The sequence below is a fragment of the Bidens hawaiensis genome, unplaced genomic scaffold, assembly GCF_021521415.1.
Source record: "Bidens hawaiensis isolate Kalapana, Puna unplaced genomic scaffold, B.hawaiensis_p1.1 tig00013821_1, whole genome shotgun sequence".
NCBI lineage: Eukaryota > Viridiplantae > Streptophyta > Magnoliopsida > Asterales > Asteraceae > Bidens > Bidens hawaiensis.
Window position 1 is genome coordinate 456,020 of NW_027492182.1, and position 25,764 is coordinate 481,783.

The 25,764-nt window shown below is 35.2% G+C and overlaps 3 protein-coding genes across 3 annotated transcripts; 2 read left to right on the forward strand and 1 right to left on the reverse strand.

Annotated features, from left to right (window-relative positions):
* The first annotated feature begins 4,045 nt into the window (after window positions 1-4,045).
* LOC143545090 (uncharacterized) lies at window positions 4,046-5,659 on the forward strand. The gene is made up of 2 exons (XM_077037036.1): window positions 4,046-4,750; window positions 4,833-5,659. Exons 1-2 carry the CDS (start codon window positions 4,420-4,422, stop codon window positions 5,657-5,659), a joined length of 1,158 nt encoding a protein of 385 aa, XP_076893151.1. The 5' UTR covers window positions 4,046-4,419.
* Window positions 5,660-10,440: 4,781 nt separating this feature from the next.
* LOC143545117 (chromatin-remodeling ATPase INO80-like) lies at window positions 10,441-17,939 on the forward strand. Its single transcript, XM_077037057.1, has 21 exons — window positions 10,441-10,469; window positions 11,012-11,366; window positions 11,454-11,889; window positions 12,066-12,266; window positions 12,363-12,473; window positions 12,544-12,971; window positions 13,659-13,848; window positions 13,923-14,095; window positions 14,715-14,840; window positions 14,916-15,077; window positions 15,163-15,220; window positions 15,313-15,540; window positions 15,608-15,754; window positions 15,828-16,313; window positions 16,388-16,648; window positions 16,731-16,838; window positions 16,902-16,996; window positions 17,073-17,229; window positions 17,317-17,514; window positions 17,591-17,746; window positions 17,821-17,939. The coding sequence occupies exons 2-21, from the start codon at window positions 11,017-11,019 to the stop codon at window positions 17,878-17,880; spliced, it is 4,131 nt and encodes a 1,376-aa protein (XP_076893172.1). The 5' UTR covers window positions 10,441-10,469; window positions 11,012-11,016; the 3' UTR covers window positions 17,881-17,939.
* A 1,290-nt stretch (window positions 17,940-19,229) lies between these two features.
* On the reverse strand, window positions 19,230-24,712 carry LOC143545118 (pentatricopeptide repeat-containing protein At5g27270-like). Its single transcript, XM_077037058.1, has 6 exons — window positions 24,169-24,712; window positions 21,472-23,170; window positions 21,175-21,367; window positions 20,955-21,076; window positions 20,725-20,789; window positions 19,230-19,899 (listed from the first exon to the last, which is right to left on the reverse strand). Exons 1-6 carry the CDS (start codon window positions 24,697-24,699, stop codon window positions 19,351-19,353), a joined length of 3,159 nt encoding a protein of 1,052 aa, XP_076893173.1. The 5' UTR covers window positions 24,700-24,712; the 3' UTR covers window positions 19,230-19,350.
* Window positions 24,713-25,764: the final 1,052 nt, after the last annotated feature.

Genomic DNA, 25,764 nt, shown 5'->3' on the forward strand with positions numbered 1-25,764 from the left:
ATATAATATGTTTAAATGATATGTATTGTTGTTAGATTAGTTAAATGATTTATAATGTTTTTTTATTTGTTATTTTGGTTTACAATTGTTAGTTATTTTCTTAACTAAATAAATATTGTGTTTATTAATATTATTGTAGTAAACTCTAAAACTACTCATTAATAATATGTGTTTGATTTGATAGAAAGATATCAACAAAATTATTTTATTATTAAGTTAATAAGTTCGAATAATTTCACAACATCGTTAAGCAAACAAGTTTGGTGGGTTATTTTGACGCTACCCATTTTAAACCAACTTGTTTTGACGTGCATATTTTTGCCCCCCTTGGTAAAAAAATAATTGGTCCGCTATTGCAAACGGGTTAATCGGGCTCCGATACGCAGCGGGTAACATGGATCCAGTACACGCGTAACGCGAAGCCTGTCCGAGATGCGCCAAACGCATAATTGGGCGCATGTACAACGCGTTACCGAGCTCTGCTATGCACAAAACGCTTAATCAGACTGTAGTAAACGTGAAACCGGTCAAATTTTTTTTTTTTGTTAATGTATGATTAAATTTATTTATTTTTTCGCAAATGAAATTAATGTCTAGATCGGTCACACTGAAAAGGCTTTAGGCCAAATGCCGACAATAAGTTGCTTTTGATTCAGTCTCTCTAAGAATCTATATATATATATTTGCAGCCGACAATATTGGACATGAATGTGACGAGAGTATCAGTCAGTATGCAAATGAATGTGTAAAGGTAACCTACGAATAATCCAATTAACTTTCTTTTCATCGTCTCACTCCAAGAATATATATATATATATATATATATATATATATATATATATATATATATTAAAGCAATGTCGTTGGCTTTTGATCTTTATTCATTCATCCAACTCTTTTATTACTGCAGAATTGCCGGTGTTCAGTTAACCAAAAAAAGATAGTGAGTTGTTCAGTTAAAAAAAAAAAAAGTTGCAGCCGACAGTTTTGGAAATGAATGTGAAGAGTATGCAAATGCGTAAAGCAACCAGTGGATCATTTAATTAAATTGCTTTTGATTCAGTCACTCCAAGAATCAAACTTTTCATGAAGGAATTTGGGTTTCTTGAAGATGGCAAATTCCTTTATTCACTCTATTTATTCATCCAAACAAACTTCAGTCTTTATTTTTACAAATTTATCTGCTGATCAAAGGAGGAAGCTTTATCTGCAACACTACAGGAATGCATGTCTCCCTAGTTCTTATAGTTTGAAAAGTTTTATCGGTTTGGATAATTAATATACATACGTTAAGGGAATTTAATTTGGGAATGCATACACACCAAGTGTTTGATTAAAAGCCTCAAATGAGCTAGGAGTATATAGTGGTACACCTTGTGAAGGGGATGCTAGTAATTATTTCTTATCTGTTTTCAAAATAATGCTTTTAATTACTAAGAAAAATAAGTCCATAAATGGTAGATGTTCTTAAATTTGTGTTTATTTTTCGAACTGCTAATAAGTTACCTGCTTTAATTTTAGGATGACCTTGATCTTGAATATATGTCGTTGGCATTCAGTTTGTTTTAGTTGATCGGCATATATGTCATGTGTAAAACCTAGCCATCCTTATTCATTTCATATATAGTTAAGACTTAAGACATAATAATAATAACTAGCTGGAAGTATCTGATATCTTTTGTCTAAGTAAAGCTGTAATGTTTTTATGGGAAAATAGACATGTGTTGTTTGTAAGGATAAGCAACCCATGATTAGGGGTGCTAAACGGCTTGTGTTCTCGGATTGGCAGGTTAAACCAAAGTGAAACTGAAAATTGTGTCAGAAACACGAACATGATCCGTTTGACCTGAAAATTTTGAACATTCTTGTGTTCTACGCTAAAACTATAACTTCACACCCAAGAAAATATATAGTTTTAAATTACATACATACAGGTATGTATGTCTCTTATCTCTTCTAGCTTTTAAAGTTTTATTAGTTTGGATAATTAATATACAGTAATTAAGGAAAGTAGAATGAATGCACGCCAAGTGTTTGATTAAATGCTTCATGAGGAAGTATAATTTATTGTTTGTTACACCATGCATGCATGTAAAAGGGATGCTATTGATATACATATCATTATCTGTTTTTATGGGACAAATAGAATCTGTTGTTTGTTAGCGGTGAGCAGCCCATAGATAGGGGTGCTAAGCGGCTCATGTTCTACACAAACACAACCTGTTAGACTCAAGAATATTGATATTTCTATGTATTCTACTTCTAAAGTTATATGCCCACAAATAACAAAAACCACAAAATAAAGGCATTGCAGTTTAAAAGGTCTTTGTTTTTCATAGATTCAAAAACGAAATATTGCTGGGATATTCTTTATCCCCAAATCTGCAAAAGTGATGTGAATTACAGAGTTACGTATGGTTTATGCACCTTTAAATTCTTGATTAGTAATATAATAATACTTTGGTATAAATTATCAACAAGTTTTAGCAGTTACAAGAAAAAAGAAGTCAATTGTTTTCCTTATGGTTAATGTGACTTACTTAAAGCTTTGGAACAATGGATTTATTTTCATAATCCATCAAATTGAAGGCTAACTAGACTTCTTATTCAGAATCATCGTGGATATGGCTTCATCTTCATCATCAAGCATTCAAAAGATTGAGACAACTTCTTCAAGTAAGTACTCTAATTAACTTGGGACCTGTATAGTTGATATCATATGCAGAAGAAACCATTCTATATTAACATTTAACAGTAAGGACTATTAAATCCATAGTTTTTCTTATTCATGCCTATATATTACTCCATCCCATTCACATCTTCATTGCCTAAACATCAATCTTTTTTTACAATTTATGTACCCAATTTTCTGATCAGAGGTAGAAGCATTATCTGCAACAATACATACAGGTATGTCTCTAGTTCTTCAAGTTTTTAGGTTTTATACGTTTTCATAATTAATATACATACAAGGGAATTTAATTTGGGAATGAAAGAAATGTAACATGAAAAGAAAGCAGAACGCACCCCCAGTGTTTGATTAAAAGCTTAAATGATGAGTATATATTGGTATACCATGTGAAGGCGACGTTAGTGATTTCTTGTCTGTTTTGAATATGTGTCATTGATATTCAGTTTGTTGATCCGATATATATGTCATGTGTAAAGTCTAGGTGAAACATAATCACTCTTATTTATTTCATGTAAAAGTTATTTTATAATAACGGTTGGAACTATTGGTCTCTAAGTTGTAATGTGTTTAAGGCAGAAAAGGACATGTTCTGCTTTTTAAGGGGTGATTGAGTGGTCCGTAATGGTTTTAAGTCGTGAGCGACGTGTAACGATTTTAAAAGTGGTCGACCCATAATGCTTTTAAAAGGGGTGGCCAGCGGTAATAGTTTAGGAATTTTCATTGCTTGTTAAGTACCCAAAATCACATATAGAAATATGAATACAACTTTACGCATGTGACACTAATTGAGATGGTGTTCAACAGAAAATTTTAGTCTCCCTATCTAACCGGTCTCTTTGTCTACCTTTTGTAATTAGAAGAACTATTAGAAGCAGTGGCACATCAGTCACATCTCATATAACACTAAATATACAACCACATTTAGTTAAAAGTAGATAGAAATATAATAATATATTTAAGAACTATGGTAGAATGTCCACATAGGGTTTGGTTAAAAGCACAAATCAAGAAATTGTCAGTAAATGATTTGAAACTCAAGTTAATTTGTTGAAGCGGGTACGTGCATAATTCTGGTAATGATTATTGTATTGTGTTCATGAAATCGTCACAAAGCGATTGCATTTTTTTACATTTTATAAACAAAAAAACAGAATTAATATTGAGGATATTTTTGTAACACACGTATATTATATTATTGAATGTAGTTGCAACGGAGCAGCTTCAACATTTTAGTCACGCGCACCTGCTTAGACTTGTGCATTTGCAGCACCCCCAAAAGAAGGAACACTCTGAAGACGAAGACGAAGATGAAGATGGTTTTATTGTGGAAGAGTGTCATGTTAGTAAATGCAAGATGTGCAAAGAGGAGATCTATTCATTTCATCTATGTTACTACTCTTGTGAGGATTGTGACTACTCCCTGCACAAATTCTGTGCACAACTGCCCCTAACCCAACAAAATCACCCATCACATCCAGGTCACAATCTTACGTTGTCTGATGGATATCAGTTTCAAGATCCTGATATCAGGCTCAACACTACTTTTGATAGTCATGTGATATGTAATACGTGCCAAATTAGACGAAAAAGGTTCTACAACTACCACTGTTCCATCTGCAATTTCAACATGGACATAATCTGTGCTACTATGGCTGAACAAAAGATGGACCACCCAAGTCACCCACACCAACTGCAACGATATCTAGGTTGGATGATGTCTTATTGTAATGCTTGTGGTATTAAACATAGTGGGACCTTCTACCATTGTACCACTTGTTATCAGTTCAAGATCCACTTGGATTGTGCTTTGCTTCCGGCCAAGTTACTTTATCCAACGGTCTACAAATGAGAGTTTCACTCATACTCATTTACTTACACTTGCTTATTCCTTTCCACAAGTTGAAAGAAGGGCCAGATTCTATCCCACTTGCAGAGTTTGTGGAAAGGGTTTCTACACTTGCAACTGGCATTATAGATGTGATAAATGTAGATATTACGTCCATGTTGAGTGTGCTACTTCAACGAGTGAGGCATTTATGTCTATCTTAATGCACCCAGGTGAGTAGTTTTTTATTCTTTTTTTAATACTAGATATTATGTTTGCCAATTTGAGTTTAACTTTAAATATGCCATTCTTTAGGCCTTGGCAAAATGTCTAAAAACTTCAAAGACGATGACCATCCTAATCTAATCCGTTGTCCGTTTCCTTATGAAAGTTTCAACCTTCTGAAGCACCTTTGTATCAACAAAGGCGAATTTACTATTGAAAGAAAGATTGACGGTGAAATGTTTAGTCATCCGCACCCACTAATTCTTATTGAAACACTCGATAACGGGTCAGTTTCTCTTCATGATCCCATGAAACGAGTGGAACTATTGTGTGACGGATGCGTGCGACCAATCACGGATTTGCCCTTTTACAGGTGTTCCCAAGATGATTGTGGTTTTGTTCTTCATGAGTGGTGCACCAGGCTACCCTCTGAGATACAAGACCACCATGGCCATCCAAATCATACACTTGTTCTCCAGCCACAATATGGACGCTCCTTCGGTATGTTTTGGTGTAACGTTTGTAACTTATATTCCAATGGTTTTACATATGAATGCATAGAATGTGAATATTATGTGGATATTAATTGTGCCTTCATACCTGATGCGATCACACATGAAGCTCACCCAGACCATCTCCTCCAAAGAACTGAAGCTTCTGCCAATCTGTCAAAAAGGTATTGTGGGGCATGTCGCTATTCCCTGGTCACACCGGGGTTCCATTGTCCCACTTGTGATTTCTATCTGCATACAAAGTGTGCTCTGTTATTACCTGGAAAGATTAGGCACAAGTACGATAAGCACTCACTTAGTCTGAGATACTATCCAGCTGAGAACCATGGTAGCGAATACTTTTGTGATATTTGTGAGAATGAATTTAACCCGAAAAATAGCCCTGCTTGCGGTGCGCACATATGATGTATATATGTGTGAACCCTCGGGTGGGCAAAAGTGAAATTGCACTAATTTTGACGTTATTTTACTAATCTCGTGAAAATAACGTTAAAAGTGACGGACGGTTAATCAGGCATCATGTAGTGGCGTTGATAGCCGAAAGACAAGGGTACATGCACCGATCAGCCGGTGTCCCGATGATTGAGTGCTATGTGTCTTATGTCCAAGGCTTGATGCAAAACTACTATCGAGCCGGGGGTCTCACCGGAAGCAGCCTCTCTATCCTTATGGGGTAGAGGTAAGGCTGTCTACATCTTACCCTCCTCAGACCCTACTATAGCTTTGCTATTGGTGGGATATACTGAGTACGATGATGATGATGATGATGAATAATTTAACCCGAAAAAGTGGTTCTATCATTGCAGCACTTGTTCATCGTCTATGCACACCACTTGTGCTCCGCTAAAACTTTCTATACTACCAGATGATGAACCTGTCTTCTGGGGCCTAAATATCAAATCTGGAAAAACCCTTGACGTCGCAGATCACCCGCACCATCTCACCTATGAAATTGGGCTTAGTGCTGATGGAAACTGTTATGTATGTTATGAAGAATTGCAAGATTACATCATCTTCAAGTGCTCCCGGTGCAAGTTTGCCCGCCATCTTGGGTGTCCATGATAAAGTTGTCCAACTTAGTCGCTTTACCATAGTTTGTTACAGAAACACGAAGAGATGTGCTTGTACGCACCTTCTAATAATCGTTGGTTCTTTTTTGTTTCTTTGAATTGAAAAGTAAAAGGGCTAGTGCATGTGATTGTTGCATATAATAAACCAAAGAAGCATTCAATCTAGCTTTCCACTATAAATCTATCTCATAATCTGATTTATTTATATAAAGTTTCAACCTTATAGAATATGCATTTTTATTGGAACGTACTGCGAGCGATAATATCTACACTACATATAAAGCAAATTCAAAGGACCTTTTAAAAGATGTAGAACTTTGGTTGCTTTAGGTACAAACTTTGTTGCTTAAAATTTCAAGGGATATTCATAAGTTATCACTCATACATGATTAATTTTTTTTAATAAGTTTTTATTAATTTTTTAAGTAGGTACATAGTACCTCTTATTCAAAATCAACTACCACTGCGACTTTTTAAAGACCATAATTTTTTCACATATTAATAATTAAACCACATAAAAAAACGAGCATTTTATTCTCTTTAATTTGAGTATAATATTACTATAACTTTTTAATTATAAAAAGTTAACATGTTAAGCGATTACTTGTTAGGACTGACAACAGGTAACAACCACTGGTCATTTGTAACACCGGATAAGGGTTGGAACGGGCCGATACAAAAAATGGTTAATTCGGTTCGGGTCGGTACTTGTTCAAGTCGAAAGAGTCAGGTCAGAACATGTTTCAGGTCAGAATGTTGCCGGATCGGAACAGGATTCGGTTAATTTTGAAATTACTATATATTTCAACTTTGCTTCTTGATTTTCGCCACCGGTTACGCACATTCAGCATCGATTAGCGAATGACATTGTTTATACGTACCGAAGCTGATAAATGCGTGCTGGTTCAGGTACTATAGAAATCTGAATCAAGTTAGTTTTGGTTCATATATGGTTTATATATGTAGTAACCTTTCTGTATTCAAGCACATATAAATTGATATGAGTCTGATCATTCTTGTTCTTAATGTTTTGTTAACCCAATAATAAACATTTCCTTATTCAAGCATTATTCTTTTTTTTTCCTCTGTATTTTTCAAGATATGCAACATTTCTAACCACACATCCTATGGGTTTAACGTCTATCTTACAACATAGTTTTAGTTTGGTCCATGCTTTAATTGGATTTTATAGGTTTCACACAGAATTAGACCGGAAATAGGTTGCATGATTATGAAATGAAGACAAAAATAGTATAACATGTTTGATTGGGGTCAGATTATTAATTTTTTTTTTTGGAACTACCAACTAAATAACGCCGGGTACTTCGTACGTGGCCCTTATTGGCTAAAGATAGCCCGAGCCGGCCACGAGTCCGGACGGACGGAGCCCCTAGCGGCCCACCTATTGAGGGATTCCCCGGATAAAACCCGACCCCCACGCCCGTCAAACGGCACGACAGCGAGGAGCCGGTAAAACCGGGTGAGATCAGGACTTGAACCCTGGAAAGCCAGGGTCATCCCTCATATCTCCTATATAAATTGATGATAGTGAGGTTTGAATCCCCTACCTCTCACTAGTAAAATGAGTGCTCTACTATTAAGCTACATCCAATTTATAATAGTATGAGAATAATCTTCAATGTCATGATTAGACTTTTAATAATACATGTTAAATACATAAAAAAAAATTAATGTCTCGCTTGTAGCAAATCTTTCAATATTATTGTTTCCCTGCAACATCATGTGGGTTTTCTACTAGTAGCTAAAGGTTAAAATACACACTCTTCAAAAAAATAGGAAGTCATAGGGACGGTGTAAACGGATTCTAATTGAACCCAAACTAGCGGCATTGGAACCGTCTCGTCGAACTCTACGATGTTAGATTTTAGGTTTTCACTTTTCAATTTCTAGCTTGTGAGTTTTAGAATTTTTGTTTAGATCATTGTGTCTACCATTGTGCCTTTTGTTTATTTTCGTCATTATGTTTTTTTTTTCTCGACATTGTGTTATATTGCTCAGCATTGTGTTACATTTGCTCGGCGATGCGTTATATTTTGCGATCCATTGTGTCTTTGTGCATTTCCTAAACTTTGGAGATTGTGTAGGATAACTTAGCTCCAATAATATAAGCCAATTCGACAATAGTAATAGGCACACAAGGGACTAATTTGGAAATGAAAGATATCTTACAATCTCACACGATAGGAAAGAAAATATTTAGCAGATTGTACACCAAATATATTATTACACCATGTGAAGTTACAAATTTGATAATAAGTGCCGTCAGATTGGGTTTGGACTAGGGTTGCCAGTTTTAACCGTAACACAGAAACCAACTGAAAAATAGCAATTGAGCCCGAATAAGTCGTTACATGATTAAGCCGAATCTGGACAAAGGATAACCCGAACACGATTTGGTTTAACCCGGCCCAAAAAATGCACCCGAAACCAAATAAGCTGTTATCCGGTTTTCAATTTTCGTGTATAGTTTTTTGAGACTCAGGCAACCCGAATAACTCAATTTGCACTTAAGTTGCTTTTTTTAATTATTTTTTAAGGGGGGGACGCCAACGTTTGATATCCTAGCGTTCATTCTTGTGTTCAAACAGTTCATCAGCATCGTAATATCCCTTTTGTGTGGCACCACCATACCATCATCATCTACGGTTCATCATCATCAAGCTATGGTTCATCATCTAAGGTGTTTGTGTGTGTGTTTGTGACAACCCAAAATTGATTTTGCTTGCATCCCAAATTAGTTCCATGCTAGTGACAACTCAAAATTTACTTTGTTTAATTGATCAACTCATACTCTAGCAGCCCAAAATTTGAACCCGAAAACACCTTAACCGAATAGCCCAAACTCGACGTACCTAGCCCGAAAATGACAGACATAACATGTGAGAAGTGGAGGTCTTCTAATTTGTAGGTGTAGCTTTTGTGTTATGCTTCGGCGTCTTTAAATTATATTGGGAGGTGAAATGTACCCGTCCGGTTAATGATATTGGTAGTTTGAAAGAAAAGAAATAAAGATAACAATAACCAGTGATTCCCGAGTTCAACTTAAGGAAAGAAAAGAAAGGAAAGGGGGAGAAAGAAAGATAAGGCTGAGGTTGTGTTCCTGAGTTTTTTTAGGGAAAGAAAGGGAAGGAAAGTTAACATGGTGTGTTCCTGAGTTTCATTAAATGAGAGAAATGAAAAGAAAGGTAGGGAAAAAGATGAGTAAACCCTAAAATGAAGGAAATGAAAACATTTTCATTTATTTCCTTTTTTTATTTATTTTCATTTCCTTTCCATCCATTTAATTCCTTCCAAAATGGAAAAAAAGAAATTACACTACAAAACCTTCTATTTTTCTTTGCTTTCTTTCCTTTAATAAAACTCGGGAACACAGTTATTGTCCCTTTTTTTCTTGAATGAAACTCAGGAACACAACATTTTCTTTCCTTCCCTACATTTCTTTTCCTTTCCTTTGTTAAATGAAACTCGGGAACCTAACGTAAATTGTTTTGTTTCAAAATGGAAGGAATTGAATGGAAAATAAAGGAAGAAAAAAAAAAGAAGATAAGAAGAAAAAGGCGAGAGAAAAGAAAGAAATTGAAAGAAAATGATTCCTTTGCTTCGTTAAGTAAACTCGGGAAGAAATTGTGAAAAACATTGCTGTGTTTCTAAACTGCCACGTGGATGGCCACAACGATGATACTTGATTGATCCACAGCACTCAGCCAGAAGCTCTATCTGCGCACGTTAGCCACCACGTCCCGGTTTATTTTAGCGACCGGAGAGAGATTGGTAATGCTAAATCACTTGTTCTGCTTATCCTGCGCATCATCTTTTTCTTTCACCAGTACCAAACCTAGGGTTTCAATCCGCAACATAATAATAATAATATATGGACGACTCCAATCACCAGTTGACGAATCCGTACACCTATTCGAATCTCTTCAATCTCGAGGTATGCATCTGTCTCTTCAGTTCGGGTTTATAACGCCTCAATTTTATTAATTGCTGTTACTTGTTTGCTTTATATATGTTATTATTATTGTAGTCGTTGATGAAGTTTCAAGTACCTCAACCACAAGATGATTATATTCATGTCAATACTACTAGTAGTAGTGGTAGTAGTAGTCAGGATGAGACCAGAGGTAGCCACAAACTTTAAACAATTCTTAATATTAATTAATTATTATCCAGGGGAAATTGGATTTTAATAATCCGATAATAATCCCACCTCAAAAAATTCTTCCCATCGTTTCGCCCTAGTTATTTTTTCTCATTGGACCTCTGTTAAAAGAAATTAAACCTCGTTAAGTTTGTTTCGAATTTCAAACAAGTGTTTTAGGGCTTTTGATTGGAACAAGGCGCAAAACTTACCTCGAAACGACGAAACCGTGCTTCAATTTTGGGTGTTCAAACTTCCATTTCACAGCGCACTGTTTCAAGGTGAATTTTACATCAATCGACTCATTCCGATCGAAAGCCCTAAAAATCAGTTCGAAAATTTGAAAAATAAATCTAATGAGAAAAATAGGGTGAAAGGTGGGACTGGTGACAAGAATTTTTTCAGGTTGGATTATTATCAGCCAACTGCAAAAAGGTTGGGTTATTAAAATCCAATTTGCCTTTATCTGGGCATTTATGAGTCCAGTTGAAAGATCATTGAAGTTGATGATTTTTAAATCAACAGGTGGAATGATGTCAGAGAAGAAACGGAAATGGAGTGTGTACGGTAGTGATGAAGATCAGGATGGCGGCAGTTACGGTACTTACGTAGCTGAGGAACGGTATCGAGCCATGCTTGGCGAGCATGTTAATAAGTACAAGAAAAAGCACAATAATAATAATGATAATGATAATAATAATAATTTGAATACTCCCGGTGCTACGTACAATGGCATGACAGATATGAAGAGTAGTTTTGGTTCAAAAGACCGTAAACGAGCACACAAGGTTGAAACTGCTTCAAATTTTGTAAATGGTAGGATAACTCGGAAGCAGGGTAACTATGAAGTAGATATACCTCCACATTTTGACATGAATAGGTTCGTGCATCATTTAAATATTATGTGAAATATATGGTATCTAAACAGTTAAATTGTATTGTATATGAGTTCTATTTTAACTTGTAGGTCGTTTTCAGAACCTATTTATGTAGATATTGGAGATGGTGTCAGTTACATGATTCCTCCAACTTATGAAATGTTGGCTGCGACGTTAAATTTACCAAAACTGTCTGAGATTCGAGTGGATGAGTTTTATCTTAAAGGCTCACTTGATTTGGGCTCATTAGCTTCAATGATGTCAGCTGACAAAAAGTTTGGCCCAAGAAACAGAGCAGGGTTGGGCGAGCTTAAGCCTCGGTATGAGTCACTTCAGGCAAGATTAAAGGCACAATCTTTAAACAAATCTCCCCAGAAATTTAGTCTTAAAGTCAGTGATGCTGCATTGGAATCATATTCTATTCCAGAGGGAGCAGCTGGTGGAATTAGGCGTTCGATCATGTCTGACGGTGGATCTCTGCAGGTTCATTATGTGAAGGTGTTGGAGAAAGGTGACACGTATGAGGTTTGTATTAACATCTTCAAACTGCCTTGTATGTAACTCAAAAATCAAAATTCTAACTAGTTTTACTCATTCATAAGTGACTGGATCAAAATTGCCATTTCTACTTATATGGTACTTTAGGATTTTGTTGGCCGTTATCACTTATACGCATGCATCTTGAACCGTTTGACTTGCAGATTATTGAGCGCAGTTTGCCCAAGAAACGGAAAGTGAATAATGATCCATTTGTTATTGAGACAGAGGAGATGGAAAAAATTGGTAAATATTGGGTGAACATGGTCAGGAAAGACATACCAAAACATCATAGGAATTTTATTAACTTTCATAGAAAGCAATTAACAGATGCCAAGAGGTTTGCAGAAAATTGTCAACGTGAGGTCGGTGCATATGCCCTACGATGATTTTTTTATTTTATTTAATAAAGGTTTTTCTTGTTTTACTTTTATATGCTTAAAAGTTGCTACTTGCTCCAGGTAAAGATGAAGGTGAGCAGATCATTTAAGTTAATGAGGGGCGCTTCAATTCGCACAAGGAAACTGGCAAGGGACATGTTGGTCTTATGGAAGAAAATAGATAAAGAAATGGTAATGTGTTTTGTCTTTTGTTGGATAGTGTTAATATTGTATAGAAAAATGATGGATATTATTCATTCAGGCTGAAATAAGGAAAAAAGAAGAAAAAGAAGCTGCAGAAGCTTTGAAACGTGAACAGGAGCTTCGTGAAGCTAAGAGGCAACAACAGAGGCTTAATTTCTTATTATCACAAACAGAATTGTATAGTCACTTCATGCAGAACAAGACAGCTTCACAACCTGATGGGACTTTGACTGAAGAGGAAAGTAAAGTAGTTGACCAAGAAGCAATTTTGACTTCTTCAGAAGTCAATGTTGAAGATGAAGATCCTGAAGAGAGAGAAATGAAAATGGAGGCTTTGAAAGCAGCGCAAGATGCAGTCTCGAAACAGAAAATGATTACTAGTGTTTTTGATGATGAATGTTTGAAGCTGCGCCAAGCTGTTGGGACTGATTCCATTGACCAAGATGCTTCCATTGCTGGATCTACTGACATTGACTTGTTACACCCGTAATGTTCTTCGTCTTGGTTCAAATGGTTATAACTGGGGTGATTTAGGTCTTTTTGATTATTTTCTGGGTTTGTTTTGGGTGAAACAACTTATTCAAATGGGTTAAAAGTTGAAACTAAAAAATGTTCACGAATTTACGGTCAAAACGGGTTGGGTTTTACCGCTAACACCTTTTTTTTTGGTTTTTCTTTGAATCTGATGCACAATACTGTAAAACTTGTGAAGTATCATATATACCCAACCCAAACTTGAAATGGGCAAATTTGATACTTTAACTATCTTTTAAGAGCGTATATAATATTTTCACAAGTTTATATGAAACTTTCCCTATATTTAATGCATTAAATATGATTGCAAAATCTATACTTTAAAGATAATGATCTTATTTTTTGGAGTAAAACGATTTAAGAGAGGTTACAAGTAATATTTGCTTTTATCTATCACACAGCCATTGTAGTTATTTAAACACTTGGTTCTCTAATTATTATTTTTAGATCTATATGGTAACTTTTGTAGTTGCATTAAATATAGTTATTATTATGAAGTTCAAAAGAAAACGCTACAAACAGGCTAACCTGACGGCCTGACCTGAACCACGCCAATTTGACCCTTAGTCAAAACCATCCATTTTGCTACATCTATCCAGGAGTTTGGTTCATTTGTTGGCTATTCAAAAATTGTTTCAGGTCAACCATGCCTGTGGGGTCATCAGTGCAAACACCCGAGTTATTTAAAGGTTCTCTAAAAGAATATCAGCTTAAAGGTCTCCAGTGGTTGGTGAACTGTTATGAGCAGGGTCTAAATGGTATTTTAGCAGATGAAATGGGCCTTGGAAAGACTATCCAAGCAATGGCCTTTTTGGCGCATTTAGCTGAAGTATGTACTCTTATCTGAAAATCTTTTGTTGGTACTGTTAATCTTTAACTAAATTGTTAATTACACCTTTTTAGGAGAAAAACATTTGGGGCCCATTTTTAGTTGTTGCGCCTGCTTCTGTCTTGAGCAATTGGGTTGATGAAATCAGTCGGTTTTGCCCTGATTTAAAAGCACTTCCTTATTGGGGCGGCATTCAAGAACGTACAGTACTTAGGAAAAACATTAATCCGAAGCATCTATATCGTAGGTACAATATCTTATTTTGATAATAAATGTTCTTAGAACAAGTCACGCTGATCGTCCTTTTGGTATATAGCAAATTTTAGGTTTCTGTCTTTAAACTAAGGAAATAACAGAATTATCCTGTGTGTTCAAATTTTGTCACAGTGTTCCTCCTTTCCACTAAATCACTAATGGGCATTATTTTTTTCTGTCAAGTCCAGGCATGTGCATTGCACATGAGGGAAATGTGGTCATTTCATCCACTTATTGAGAAAATAGAAAAGTAAATAGAGTTGAGAGTAGTGAGTAGAGAGAGAGAGAGAGAGAGTAGAAAGAGTGAGAAATTTGGGTATTGATATTTCTTTAGATTTTAAATTTTGTCATTAAATGGGTAAAAGACTAATTTGCAACTGGACTTAATAGACAAGTTTAACACCCTTTAGTGAAATTCACGAAATTGTGACAAATTTTGAACATAAAAGGATAGTTTCTGTAATTTTGTTAGTTTAAGCATGAAACCTGAAATTTCCTATATACCTAAAGGATGAAAAGTGTAATTTGTTCTTGTTTTTAACCTCATTTAATATGTGTACTATTTTATCTTCTACATTTCGAATGGTGATTGTTACACTTTAATTTAACAGGGAGGCTGGATTTCACATTCTTGTTACCAGCTATCAACTGTTGGTGTCAGATGAAAAGTATTTCAGGCGTGTGAAGTGGCAGTATATGGTATTGGATGAAGCTCAGGCGATTAAAAGTTCAAGCAGGTAAGAATGTTCACCCTTTTGTTGCTAAAATGACGAACATGCCCTTACATGTGTATTGTTGGAAACTACTAACAGTATAAGATGGAAGACCCTACTGAGCTTTAATTGTAGAAACCGTCTGCTTCTTACTGGAACTCCAATCCAGAACAACATGGCTGAGTTGTGGGCGCTACTTCATTTCATCATGCCAACTCTATTTGACAGCCATGAGCAGTTTAATGAGTGGTTTTCTAGAGGGTATGAATTTTTTTATACTTTCTTTAATATGTTTTAGCTTTATATTTCTAATAATGATGTTTAAAACTGCATCCCTTATCACCAGTATTGAAAACCATGCGGAACATGGTGGAACGTTAAACGAGCACCAGCTTAGCAGATTGGTGAGCAAAAGTAGCCTTTTTTTATTTTGGCTTTTGTATTCATGAAGAGTGTGTACATAATCTTGGGCTTACATTTTGTCTTACATTACCAGCATGCCATTTTGAAGCCTTTCATGCTGCGGCGTGTTAAGGAAGACGTGGTTTCCGAGTTAACCGGAAAAACTGAAATTACTGTTCATTGCAAGCTGAGTTCAAGGCAACAAGCTTTTTATCAAGCTATAAAGAACAAGATATCTCTTGCTGAGTTGTTTGACAACAATCGAGGTCTTAATGAAAAAAAGATTATGAATTTGATGAATATTGTCATTCAGTTGAGAAAGGTAATAAATTTCATATATACATGTTACCATTTTTTGTTTAATTTTTTATTTTTAATATATTTTATAGGTTTGCAACCATCCAGAACTATTTGAGAGAAATGAAGGAAGTTCATATCTGTATTTTGCTGATATACCCAATCCACTTCTTCCGCCTCCTTTTGGAGAATTTGAGGATATTTATTACTCTGGATATCAAAATCCTATTACATACAAGGTTAATTTTTTAATTTCAGCAAAACAGTTTATCTTCAGTTTGTCTTATATTTATTAGTTATAAATGCTTCCAGATACCAAAGTTGATATACAAAGAAATTACCCAAGATTCAGATGCTTTTGGCAGAGGATTGTTTAATAAATATTTTAACATATTCTCCTCAGAAAACGTGTATTTTTCTACATTTAAACAAGAAAAAGACAGAGCGTTCGGTTTTACTCGATTGATAGATTTGTCACCAACTGAGGTGTCATTTCTAGCAAATGGTTCTTTAACCGAGAGATTATTATTTTCCATCATGAGATGGGACCGACAGTTTTTGGATGAGCTTGTGGCCTTAATGATGGAAACTGAAAACATTCAAAATAATGATATTGAATTAAAGAATCTTGGAGCTGAGAAAGTAAAAGCAGTCACAAGAATGCTACTAATCCCTTCCAAGTCAAAGTCAACTGTTCCAATGGACCATTTGGTTGTGCCGCATCAGGATAGACTTGCATCCAATGTTCGACTTCTTCACTCCGCTTTCTCTTTCATTCCAAAAACAAGAGCACCCCCCGTAAGCTTTTTCTGTTGATTTTTTAATTTTATGTAAATATATATATTTATTCGTTGTCATTTTTGTTTTGGTAGGTTAATGTGCACTGTTCAGATAGAAACTTTACATACAAAAAGGTTGAAGAGTTGCATCATCCGTGGATCAAGCGGTTGTTAGTGGGCTTTGCACGCACCTCAGAGTGTAACGGTCCCAGAAAGCCCAATGGGCCGCCTCACCATTTAATTCAAGAGATCGATGAAGAACTACCTGTTTCTCAACCCGCTCTTCAACTCACTCACAAGATCTTCGGGTCATGCCCACCAATGCAAAGTTTTGATCGTGCAAAAATGCTTACTGTATGAGCACATATTTATCTTCAATCACATGTTACTTTTGCAATATGGATGATTTTTTAATTTGATTTGTGATGATTTATAGGACTCAGGAAAGCTTCAAACGTTAGATATACTATTGAAGCGTTTACGTGCTGGAAATCATCGTGTGCTTTTATTTGCACAGATGACCAAGATGTTGAATATTATTGAGGTATATATTCATTAAATTTTATCTTTTGTATGAAATGACGTTTACCATATCACATGCTTGCAGGATTATATGAACTACAGAAAATATAGATATTTAAGGCTTGACGGTTCATCCACCATAATGGACCGCAGGGACATGGTCAAGGATTTCCAGCATCGGTGAGAATATTGTTATATAACAATATCCATTATTACTTCTAAAACAATCTAACAAAAACATTTTTGTGTGTTTCAGGAGTGATATTTTTGTATTTTTATTGAGCACCAGAGCCGGTGGGCTCGGGATCAATTTGACAGCTGCTGACACAGTCATATTCTATGAAAGTGATTGGAATCCGACATTGGATTTACAAGCAATGGACCGGGCTCATCGGTTGGGTCAAACTAAAGATGTTAGCTTTCTCTTAGTTAAAAACTTTAATATATTATAATCTTCTGAAATCTTAAATAAGCCATATATGTTTTTGTTAATGATGTAGGTTACAGTGTATCGGTTAATCTGTAAAGAAACTGTAGAAGAGAAGATTTTACAGAGAGCTAACCAGAAAAGTACAGTTCAGCAACTTGTAATGACAGGTGAACATGTGCAGGGTGACTTGTTAGCCCCTGAGGATGTTGTTTCGTTGTTGATTGATGATGCACAGTTGGAGCAGAAACTGAAAGAAATACCCGCACAGGTTTGATTTCTGGACTTAGTTATATTTATATTTTATAATAGTTATTATAATATATTAAATTTATTTTCAAATGAAGGCTAAAGATAGACAAAAGAAGAGAGGGACAACAAAAGGTATCAGGATAGATGAAGAAGGGGATGCATGTTTTGAAGATGTTGCTAAATTTGAACCCCCGGTTGACTATGATGACCCGTTTATGAACCCTGATAAAACCGCGTCTGTGGATAAAAAGGTGTGGGACCTGTTATCTGATCTGTTCATTTTGGCACCTCTAATTTGACCTAATATGTTTTGTAACAACTGCAGAGAAAAGGTACTATGGATAAGGGTACTGTGAAACCGAGGCCGCCAAAAGGTTCAGAATAGGTGGACTCGTTGGTAGCACCAGGTTCAGACTTCAATGATGGTGAGCAGAGGCCAACAAAGAGTGTTAATGAGAATCTTGAACCAGTGTTTACTGCTTCACTGGAACCGGCCCAAAACCAGTGAGCCAAGTACTGTTTCTATAGCCCAAGATGCTAACATGTGTCCATAAGGTGTATTATAGTGCATGTATGTGTGTAAGCCTAGGTTTTTTTTTTTTTTTTCTTTTTTTTTTATAGTTGTATACTTGTTTCTAGTCAGCTTTTTGAAGCCTTCTGCTACTCATAAAAGCAAGTGTGGTTTTAACAATTATTTTTTAACCAGCTTTTGAAGAAGATAAACTGTTCAAACTGCGGTAGAGTTGAAGTAATTGTTACTCCCATTTTATTCAATCTTGTAACATTTTCGCGTGTTGTGTGGGGATTTATTGTTCAAAGGAATATATACTCATAACATTCTTCTTGTGTGTTGTGTGGTTGCCAACATAAACATTTTATTGGATCATGAAGCATCCTCAAAAATCACCTTGTTATCAAAGACCACCCAAACAAATATTATATTTTCTCAAGATTGGATATCTAATTTTATTATTTAAAAAAAAGAAGAGTTTATATATATATGCTTGATTCAGAACTAAGTCACCCAACATATTCATTGATGTAAATAGTAGTAATAATGTAAATGGTAAAAGAATAATGATAATAATGTTAACAGTAAAAGAATAATAATAATTGTGGCAACTAGCAAATTAATAATGTAAGAATTAAGTAATAAAAAGCAAACCATCATTATAATTTTAAAGGCAAAACAATCAATTAAGTCATAAAACAAAACATCTATTTTATAACTACGAAACTTGAATTTGCAATAGGAATACAACATTTATTAGCTTAAATTCTACAATAGTTTTAGTGTTTTACACTCAAGATTTGATCAAGGATCAACAAAACTAACGCCTTAGTTGTCTGACATTTGAATCTAAGTTCCTGTCTGGTTCGCGAATTCTTCGGTTTTTGCCCAGATGGATGAAACAATGGGGTTGAGTTAAACTCGGACCTAATTAGATTTTAATAATTTCAATTTTTGTTGTTAGCCAATTTTCAAGATTCAATCTTTTGACAAATTGACAATCCTGCTAAAATATGTTGGTTGAGAGTTGGTGCTGATGAAAATAAGGTTAATAAAAGTGATTTGAAGAGATTTATTGCCCAACACTATAATTTCCATATAGTGTTCAAGATTTTATCTCAAAATTCTCTACAATTTTTAGCCTGAATAAATGAAAATAAAAAAAATAGATGCATAGATAGATGCCAAGTGATATATAGAATTATAACTTTTTTGTTCTTTCTTTCTTTTTAAAACTTTACATTTAGTTATACTTGTTTCTACATATTGCCATAAAATTAGTACATATCATATTTGTCTTAAAACTACACTCTACACTCTAAAAAAAAATCTGAGCCCACAAAATTAACTTCCAGGCCTTAACTTGATCAAAGGAATACCCAAACTATCCATGCAAGTCAAAGCACCTTCAGCCTTGATGGTCAACCCTGCTGCCCTATACAAATACACACCTGCGCTCATAATAAACCGATCCGATTTTGCATCACCGCTAGCACTAATACTCTCAAACAAAGACACGCCCTTTTCCACATATCCATAGTCCAAATAAAATCTAAGCATCGTTTGATAACATGCAACGTCTGGAGTCAATCGCGCTGTCATTATTAGCTCATAAACTCTCTCAACATCCCCTAACCGACCTGCTTTTGCATATGCAGAGAGTAATATGTTATAATGAGCACAAGTTGGGGATATCCCACCTTGTTTCTTCATTAAACTAATGGCTTCCTCAGCTTCCGTGTAGTTCTTTCCGGCTGTGTAAGCACGTACAAGGGCAAGATAGGTAAAAGAGTCGGGTGACAAACTGTCCCTTTGCATATTGTTAAATAGTTGAGCCGCTTCTTTGTAGAATCCGCCACTAGCGTATGCATTCATCATAATATTGTAGCTCACCTATAAACATATATGTGTTATCATGATGGAAAAATATATATTCTCACTAAGCAAACATATTTGTTTGATCTGAAGGGTATTCATTTATCGAGGTTTTAATGTACATTAATATATACCATAAAAATGTTACTTGGTCTTGTCAACAGCCTAAATCACCAACGTTTATTACATACATACCTAACCTATTTGTCTCTAATTATGAAACACTTATTAATTAGGGGTGTAGATGACCCAAGAGCCGCTCGTTAATTACTTGATATCGGCTCACAAAAGTTCGAAACGAGCCCAGTATCCCACCTTAAACAGGCTCAAGCCCAAACTCAAGCCTAAAGATAAGCTTGTTTAATCAACAAGCCGGAGCTTCAATTATCTAGCTTGAGCTGTTCGTGAGCCTAAACGAGTCTATTATTTATATAACATTTAAATATATTTTTTTATAATAATTATTATTATATATAAAGTTATGATAAATATAAGTAAATATATTTTATGCTATATATAAAACTTATAATTAAAATATACAAAAAAATTAACTATAAATGGATATATATTAGTTAATAAATAATAAGCGAGCCGAGCTGGAGCTTGAAAAACTACTCATTAGCCAAACTCGAGCTTTAGAAATAGAGCACGAAACGAGCTCTAACAACTGAAATGGGCCGAGCTCGAGCTCCAGTCTAGTCGAGTTTGGACTCGGCTCGTTTACACCCCTAGATTTAATATGGGCACCTCCAGTACTTCAATACTCTTAAGAGATCAAACATGAAAAGAAAGCAATTTGCATCAAGGTTTTATACAAAATTAGGATAATACTGAGGTGCATACCAGTCCGGGTTTTATTCCTTCTTCCTGCATCTGGTTAAACAAGATCGATGCTTCATCAATTTTACCTAGAAAAGGCAAGTAATTAGAAACCTTTGTCATCTATGCAATCATTATATATAGCATTTAGATTCCAGCATATAACAAATCCATAAACATAAAACAGAGGCATCTTTGAAAAAAACCCGTGCACGTTAAAATTTCAAGTTACAGGAAGAAGCAGTTAATATTACCAGCCTTCCCAACATAAACTATCATATTTGTGTATGCTTTCTCATCCAAAGTCACACCCTTTATTCTTGCAGTGTTAAACATCTCTATAGCTTTATCAAGATCCCGACTTCGCCCATGCACACTGCATACGTCAACACCTTTAGCATTAAAAAAACAAAAAACTAAACAAGCACTGTTTTCTCTTGTTAAAACACGCTAAAATAGTATCTGAATTCTCACGTGATCATAGTATTAAACGTTTGAATCGATGGAGCAACACCATCTGCAAGCATCTTCTCATAGATATTTACAGCAAACTTCAATCTACCCGCATCTAACATTGCCTTTATGAAACTATTGTATGCCACCGTATCAAGCTTCATGTTCTTATTAAAGCAATTTCTTATCACATTCCCTGCTTCCCGATGCTTTCCTAAAACGTGAATAATAATAATAATAATAATAATAATAATAATAATAATCATAATAAACATCAACCGTATCAACTTAAATCATTTATAATATAAAATTACTTACCACAATTACTCAAAGCATTAACGAGCATGCTGCTTGCAACAGCACCAACATCATGGCCTTTATTATCTTCCTCCATGTAAAACAAGTATGCTTCATCCACTTTATCAGATTTAACATATACATCAATCATACAACTGTACAGCTGCTTTTGATCTGAAGAACCATCTGCCACTGCTGCAAATGTGCGCTTGACTCGCTCCAACTTATTTTGCTTTCCATATAAATATATCATAGATGATAAAGTAGACATCTCTATCTTGCAGCCCAGATTCACCAACAGGTCAAATAAAGATTCTGCTTGAAAAGTCAAGCCTTCTTTCATGAAACTGATAACCAGTTGGCTCGCTACTAACGAGCCATTAGTAGTTCTCAACAAGAAGTTGACTGTTTTTTCCATCTTATTTGCAGTTTCGGGTACTGTATACAGAGTCAGTAACAGCTCGAACGCCATGGGATCTGAGTCAGCTTCTTTAAGCCCTGTGAAATCGCCACGTGTACCCATCAAAACCGTTTGAATAAACTTATCATCTTCTTCAAACAATTTGTTTTCGTTAAGCTCGTGTATCATTTGGTCAGCTTCATTTAGCATGCTTTCCTTGCAATAAACTTTCATAACCATTTTAAGAAGCACCTTATCAAACTTAACTTTATTATCTCGTATCTGAACAATCAACTCTTTCGCCTTTTTGGTCAAACCAAGTTTCATATACAAAGTCAACATAGCCATACAAGACCGACAGTCAGGAAAACCAGTGTCGGAAAGAGCTTCAAACGCCAGCTCAGCAGCGTTTACATCCTCCTTCATTACATAGCATTGCAACAAAACAATATAAGCGAAACGTGAAAAACTTAAACTTCTAGATCTCATTTGTTCCATTACATCTAGGGCTTTTTCATAACTCCCAGCACTCAAATGAACTTGTGCCATTGTTACATATGTTTTATCATCACTTAACAAACCTAACTTGTCAATCTCGTCAAATGTTGACATGGCATCCTCGTATAGACCGAGCTTACCGTATATCCTAATAAGCAAACCGTATATGACTTGGTCAACTACAACTTTATACCTTTCCATTTCTGAAAATAAAGATAAAGCTTTGGAATAGTTTCCCGTTCGATAATAGAGCGATAAAAGTGAAGCACACGTGAAGCTACTCGGGACAATATTATTCTCTCTCATTTCTTGATAGAGCCTAGAAGCTTCATCTTGGATACCCTTTTTACAACTGTCTGTAATAAGATGACTATAAGTAACCTCTTCTGGCACAAATTCCATAACCTTCATTTCCTCAAAAGTCTTGAAAGCTTCATCAGTAAGACCGTGTTTAACCAATGAGGTGATGACAACTGTATATGTGAAATGGTTAGGAGTTACACCACTTGCAATCATTTGTCTCCAAATGTGTATCACATTTTGGTGAAAAGATTTCTTCTGTAAAGATGATATCATGAAATTATAAACTGCAACCGAGAGTACGATGTCCCGTTGCTGTACAGCCGAGTAGAACGCCAGCATGGCATTGCGTCGGCCCCACTTTGCATATGCACATAGCATGGTCCCACACGCGACTTCATCCGGCTCGCACCCAGCCTCAAGCATTTCCAAAAATGTCTCTTCTGCAAGCTTTATTTTCCCAGTTTGTCCATACGTTCGAAGTAGAAGCGTGTAGACTATGATGCTCGGTCGGTAAGTTAACTGAAAGTAACTTAATTTCATTAAGCATTCCAATCTTGTATAACTTTTTTATATATGTTTAAAAAGTTCTAAAATTAAGTGAGACAAATGTAACATAAATCAGTATTCAGTGATTAATTTTTCAAATTAACTTGAAATAGGAGGTTTCGTAATTGTTCAATCTAGGTCAAACTGAAAAATTAAGTACTAAATAGTAAACAAGATTCATAAATGTTTCATTTGACTACATTAAGTAATATATGTATGAAGCTTTTTTCTTAATATTTTTGACCTTATTTAATCAGAAAATGATTAAACATTTATAAAAGAAAATTTAATTCAAACTTTACTATAAATGTACCAATCAAAAGAATATGCATATCCGTAGCTGATTTTGCTATATAGAAGGTTATGAAAGTCAATATATTTGAATTTAGGCCGATTATGACTACGCATGTGTACAGTTGGCCTTCTTATCCATATCGATTGTGGTCGTTGTGGCGTTCATGTTCCGGTGGTGTGGTGGTGGCAACTGGCAAATTCTGATATGTTTTAAGTTAATGAGTTTCTTATGATTGAGATGTTTATATAAATTGAGGCTATAGAGAAGCAAACTAAAATATATAATTGCATATACATACATACATATAATTTGTGTTTTTGTTTTCAATCAAATATCAAGCTCCAATCACACAAGTGCGAAACATCCACTAATTAGAACGGTCCCTTGCTTTTTAACTTTGTAAGACTAATTAAACTGAGCAAACCAAAACCGAACGCTTTTAAAAAAACTCAAAAACCAACTGTTCAGTTTTTGATTCGGTTTTATCCCAAAATGACCCAAACCAACGCATGTACACCCCTAACGAAAATTATACAAGATTGGAACACCTAATGAAAGCCGAGTGACTTTAGTGGAGCAAATACACTGTCAGTGGAGACACGTGTTTTTAAAAAAACTTGGTTACTATTCTGTAAAGTGGCCCTGTGATAATAACAAAGCAAGTAAGACGAGTCACCTGTAATTTCATCCAAGCAAAAAAATCTCGGGCTTGTCTCCAACTCCTTTGCTCTTTCAACACGGTGCACATTTCTCTAAAAGTGAGCTTAGTAACAAAAGAACCCATAACTCGCCTCATGTCATAAGACCCCTCGGGTAAACTCGAGAGGCTCCGGACTCGTTGAATTGCTGCCACTACATGCCTACCGTACAAGTGCCCGTTCCTATCGTCCTCCAAATACTGTATCATCTGCTCGGGTGACCTCTTGATCCACCTTGGTGTCAAGGCTTGTGAGCCTTGGTTGCGCCTCAACATGCTCAAATAACGGGCTTTTGCTTTGATGATGCGACGGGCATTGTCGTCTGAAAGAGGGTTTTTTGGGTGCTTTGACTTTGGTTTGGGTTTGTTTCCATTGCTTAGAGACCATGGGTCGGGTGAGACGGAGCATGTGATTGTAGATGAGGAGTTAAGGTGCAGAGGGTAAGGGCGCTTCCGTGGTTGGCAAGTCAACGGGGTTGGGTTTAAGAATGAAGATTTTAAAGCTTCCATGGATGTATAATAGTGTCACAGCTTCACAGGAGCATTACTTCATAATCAACAAGATAATAAATTTAGTGAGATAATCATTGGCAGGGGTCAACCTGTCAAGTCAAAGTGCAAAAATTCAAGCATAATCCATTTTAATGCACTTAAAATGAAAGAAACATGTTCGGTAAACGAACTTCCCGCCGAACAGTTCACTGAGCATTCGATTCGTTTACAGGCATATTTCAAAGCCTCCTTTATATATATAATCTGTCAAATTAAATAACTAGTTATACAGCACTAGTCCTTTTTTTTCAGCTAAAAACATCTTTTAATTAATTATTAGCATGATTATGCAAAGCATAATAATGTGAAGTTTGCATAGAAAATCAACAAACAATATGCAGTAAACATCAAATAGTAAAGTAAATTGAATGTAATTGCTTCTGTTAGCAATCGAACAGCTTAGTGGCAAATTAAAATTATTAAAAATGAAGGTATTGCATAAGAACAAGTAACTAATTAAGTATTGTATATGTAAATGTAACCTCAAACATGCGTTGTGTGCGATTTGGGGAACAATAAGAATTAGAGCAGAATAGATTTAGGGCTCCGTATACAGTTAGGTGCTTAAACGCTAGCAAGCTGCTCGAATTGTCTTGCTAAAAACTAGAATTTGCCTTGGCTTACAGTTGCTTCAACCTGAGCCTCCTTCACTTGGACTATCACATTTTTATTATTATAAAATTAATTTATCTCCATTCCACCAAACTTCACTATTTTTTTATTAAATTGGTGATTAGTATTTTTTTTATTATAAAAATATATTTTTTTACAATCTTATGTTTTTTAATAAAATTTGTACCGATGTGCTCATAAAAACAAAACTAAACAAGACTGTGTTTTTAAAAACTTATTTATTAAAAGTTATTAGAGAAAAACATTTTTAGTGTTAAAATTAATTAGTATGAAAAAAAAAATTAAAATGCGAGTCATTCAGTTAATGACATGTGGCAATGATTGAGTTCAATGTTGTTGGACAAACTAGTTTGTGTTCACTTTTGATGTTTTTTTCTTTCTTTCTCTCTT